Raw genomic sequence first — 4,351 nt, 5'->3', positions numbered from 1 at the left:
GGGCTGGCCGTCATCTATTTGCCCGTCTCGCCCCTCCGACTGGCGCGCAGTTAATAAGATTAGCAATTAAAAAGCAACAAGCGGCGGCGGAGGCGACAGAGGCGCGGGGCCACCCCCAGGCCGAGCCGGGGCGGGACGGTGAGCCTGGCAAGCGCGCACCGACACACTGTGCCGGCGCCCGAGCGCACGGAGCTCCGGAGCCATGGAGAAAACGCGGCCGCTCTGGGCCAACCCGCTGCAGTTCGTGTTCGCCTGCATCTCGTATGCAGTGGGCCTGGGCAACGTGTGGCGCTTCCCTTACCTGTGCCAGATGTACGGCGGAGGTGAGTGTGCGCGCCCCAGCGGCGCGGGCGCGGGCACCAGACCTGGGGCTGCGCCTGTCCGGGCCGGGATGTTGCCGGGCGCTTTCTGGTCTGGATGTCGGTAAGTCCTGACGCGCCCGAAGGTGCGCGGTGGGATCCGTCCCATTTTACAGGCGAGTAAACTGAAGCTCAGAGAGCGTAAGTGATTTGCCCACAGTTACAGAACCAGGTTCCACACCCAGGACATCGCATTTCAGAGCCTGAGCTCTAATCTAAAGTCCTTGTCTGGAGCTCTGTGCAGCCCCCCAACTCCATCCCAGGGGCGGCTGAGACCCCCACCCACACTCTCGTTGGCCAGGCTGCTACTATGTGAGCGTTCAAAGGCGCGGGGATATTGCATCCCCCTTTGCAAGGAAGAGAGATGGAGACGGTCTGACTCCTAGTAAAAGTTTTGATGTAAAAAGTGGGTAGGAAGTTCTCTTGTTCAAGGGAAACAAACCACTTTCCGAAGTGAGTGTTAAATCCCCCACAGCACACTTTGAAACACAGGGTAAAGGGATCTTGAGCTGTTTCTTTAAAATTTGTATAAAAAGTTTGGTTTGAGTTTGGAAACACAAAAGTCAGGAAAGTTAAATCACTCAGTTTCTGCTTTTTACAAATTTTTGCTTGGAGGCGTCACTGCCTACTCAGGAAACAGCCAGCCAGCACCATACACTCCATTCCCTTAAAGTTACAACTGCCACGAACACCTATGTCATGCCAAGAGCCGCAGAAGACCAAGTACCCTTTTGGAAGGCAATGTGGCAATATGGATTCAAGTCTCAGCATTGAAAAAAAATTTCTTCACAGTTGTTCCATTTCTAGAATTCTATCTAAAGAAAATAGATTCAGACAGAAGGTAGAAAATAGGAGGCTAGCTGCTGTCTTTTAATTACAGCACAACACTGGAAACAACCCAAACCCTCAACTGCAGGGGACTGGTTCAATAAATAATAGCACATCCAAGTAATGGTGCTCTTAGCAGCCATTAAAATGGTGTTTCCATAAAATTTTATATGAGTATTTTCTTGTATTATCATCTAGTAAGTGGAGGGAGGAGAAGCTGGATTCAGAGCTGTGTAAAATAGGTGATCTGAACTATGTTTTGAAATGTGCAGAGAAAAAAAAGAATGGAAGAAAATACTCCTACATGTTAACAATAGTTATCCCTGGATGATTTTTGTCTGCTGCCTTGTATTCTGTGTGTGTGTGTGTGTGTGTGTGCATCTTCTATAATCAGCATGGATGATTTTTTTCACTATAAGGGACAATACAGGATGTATTTACAAAGTGTTACCCATTTAAGAATTTCAAGACCAAAAACACTTCTCCCTTCTCCCCTCACCCTTTAGCAACTCAAAAACAACTTGACAACGGTTAATCCACAGCACTGATTTTAAATTCTCTAATTCCTTTTTTTAATTTGAAACGCATAAATACACCATAATTATGTGATGGGTGCATGATGCCATGTGCTCTAACAGCTTCGTAGCTGCCTTTTGAAGGAATTATTTGTCTAAATGAGATCGCCACTTCTTTCTGCTCTCAGCACACCAAGCCATGATATCCTGGGTGCACATTTCCCAAACATCAGGCCAGCTGAGCCGCCTGTCTCATGGTCACTTAAGTACTTGTACTATTATCTGCATGGTCTGCACGTGGACATGAGTGGGGCTGAGTAGTTCTGAAATAGAATATATATCAAGTTGTTGCTCGGGAAACCTCAAGAACTTCAGATCCCAGAAAAAAGAAATCTTGTGCCTGGTACAGAGTTTACTTGGTAGGCTGGTAAGCTGGTTGGCTGGCTGGATGGAGAAAGAGATGAATGGATGGATTGATGGATAGATAGGTGGATGGATGATGAGTAGAGTATGGACTGGTGGGTTCACGGGTGGATGCATGAATTGCTGGGTGAGTGGATGAAAGGATGGATACTGGGAGTGGTGGATCGAGGAAGGGTGGACAGCACCCTCTCAGGCATATGTGTCTGCAGAATAAAAACCAAACACTTCATCCTGGCCCACAAGGCCCTTGACCATCTAACACCTGCCTGTATTTCCACCTCATTTCCTGCTACTCATCTTGCATTTTCTCCCACTTCAACTGTTCCGAACAACTCTCTGTGAACGCCTACTTCTCAATTTCCACATTTTTGCGCAAGACAGTTCCTCCACCCAGGATGCCTTCTTAGCCTGGAGAACTTCCGCTCCAGGCCTCCAAGGCCAGGCCCAATGTCACCTTCTCCCGCCTGTTCTCCCTGCCCCTCCTGCTCCCTATCAGGCCAAATGAGCACTTAGAAGACCTGCACGTGGCTCTGGAGTCCCTCTGCTTCCCCACTAGCCCAATCTCTGTGAAGTGGCCCAGTCAGAGGAGGCACCCAATCTTGGTTGAATGAACGAGCCAGGTCTGTTATGAAAAGCTGCAGAGTGAACAGGGTGGGGATGCCGGTAATTTTCCCAAGCTTTTTCCTGCCCAGTGGGGTCACCTATTAATTAGTGATTTATGTTGTCTGAAATCCAGGCAGTTTACAAACCCATTCTTTACCTGAAGGTAAAAGGGTCAACCAACCACATCATGTATGGTTCCAAAGGGATGTATAATTTCCTTCAAAACAGGGCTGTGACCCGTCACCCCCCAGCAAACAAAGAGTTTATTTATAAATCGCGGAGGCCCGGCTGTGCCAAAATAATTCCCAGAATAAAACGGATTAGGAGCCTGTGCTTCTTTCCAGGGGCTCTGCCCCTGACTGGGGAGGCTTGTTTCCCTCCTGGTCTCCCGGCCAGGCCCAGCACGAGGAATGTTAATCCTGAAGATTACATGCCAGGTACCAAATATCTCAGTGCCTCACTGGCCGCTGGCTCTGGGAGGCAAGAAAAGGCAGATGAAGGAACTTCACAAAGTCTCTTTTGGACAAGTTGACGGGTCTTGGACAGCCATGTGAGAGACTAAGGCAGTGGTGGTTCAGAAAGAAATCAGGATGCAAATGTGCTAAATCCTAACGTGTAAAAAGATAAATACACCAGAGCTTTGTTTTTATATAAACATGGGCTCGAACAGTGGACCAAAGTGGAGAAATGAGAACAGTTGTGTGGCTGGTGGGAACATGGAGGTTTGTCCCTCTTAAATTTTCTGTATAGGATATTTGAAGGATAAAGAGGAGAAATCAGAGGCCACTTGACGATTCGGTGAGAATATGACACTCAGATGGGAAGACAGCTCTTTGGGCCCCTTTTACTCAGCCAACTCAAAATTGCTTAGAGCACTACAGCTCACATTTTCCATCTACCTAAGGATCTTGATAAACTACGGATTGCTGAACCCCACCTCCAGAGATTCTGATTCAGAAGGCTGTGTGAGGGCAAGGTTTTGCATTTCTAAGAAGATCCTGCGGGGGGTGCTGATGCTGCTGAATCTGTGGACCACACTTTGAGAGCTACTGGTTTAGAGGAAGGTCAGGGTAGCTCTTGTGCCTCCCAGGCCATCCAGCTGTTAGAAGTCAGGCAGGGTTACCATTTGTTGCTGTTTTGGTTGTTGTTAGGTGCCATTGAGTTGGTTCCGACTCATAGCGACCTTATGTACAACAGAACAAAACATGGCCCGGTCCTGCGTCCATCCTCACCATCGTTGTTATGCTTGAACCCATTGTTGCAGCCACTGTGTCAAGCATTTAAACACTGGAAATATTTAACAGCTGGCTTTGGGAGAAGGGCCTAATTTGCAGCATTTGCCAATTCCTGTGGTGTAAATACTCCCATCATGGCTGATTTCAGACTACCAACATAATGTCACTGAATGAGGGCTTGGGGAAAGATGTGCACGATTGTCTCTTGTGAGTTGGTCTGAGCCAGCCCCAGCACACCCCTGGACCCAGGTGCTGTGGGGGCTACAGCTCTTCAGTCCAGCACCCAGCCTGAGACTGATCCACATCAGGTTAGTCTATGGAGGGGTGGATGAACAGCACTACCGCTGTTCATTTGTAAAGTGTATATGTGTGCGGGGGGGGGGGGGGG

General features: G+C 48.4%; 1 protein-coding gene across 1 annotated transcript in view; it reads left to right on the top strand.

The window, feature by feature from the left end:
• Positions 1-202: 202 nt before the first annotated feature.
• The window catches only part of SLC6A20 (solute carrier family 6 member 20), a 46,004-nt gene continuing 41,855 nt past the window's right edge, over positions 203-4,351 (top strand). Inside the window, exon 1 of the mRNA XM_004368703.1 lies at positions 203-323. Within this exon, the coding sequence (XP_004368760.1) occupies positions 203-323 (121 nt within the window). The remainder of the gene's footprint in view (positions 324-4,351) is intronic.

Source organism: Trichechus manatus, unplaced genomic scaffold (genome assembly GCF_000243295.1).
Source record: "Trichechus manatus latirostris isolate Lorelei unplaced genomic scaffold, TriManLat1.0 scaffold00001, whole genome shotgun sequence".
Classification (NCBI taxonomy): domain Eukaryota; kingdom Metazoa; phylum Chordata; class Mammalia; order Sirenia; family Trichechidae; genus Trichechus; species Trichechus manatus.
Note: the sequence above shows the minus strand (reverse complement) of the source record. Positions and strands in the feature narration are given on the sequence as shown.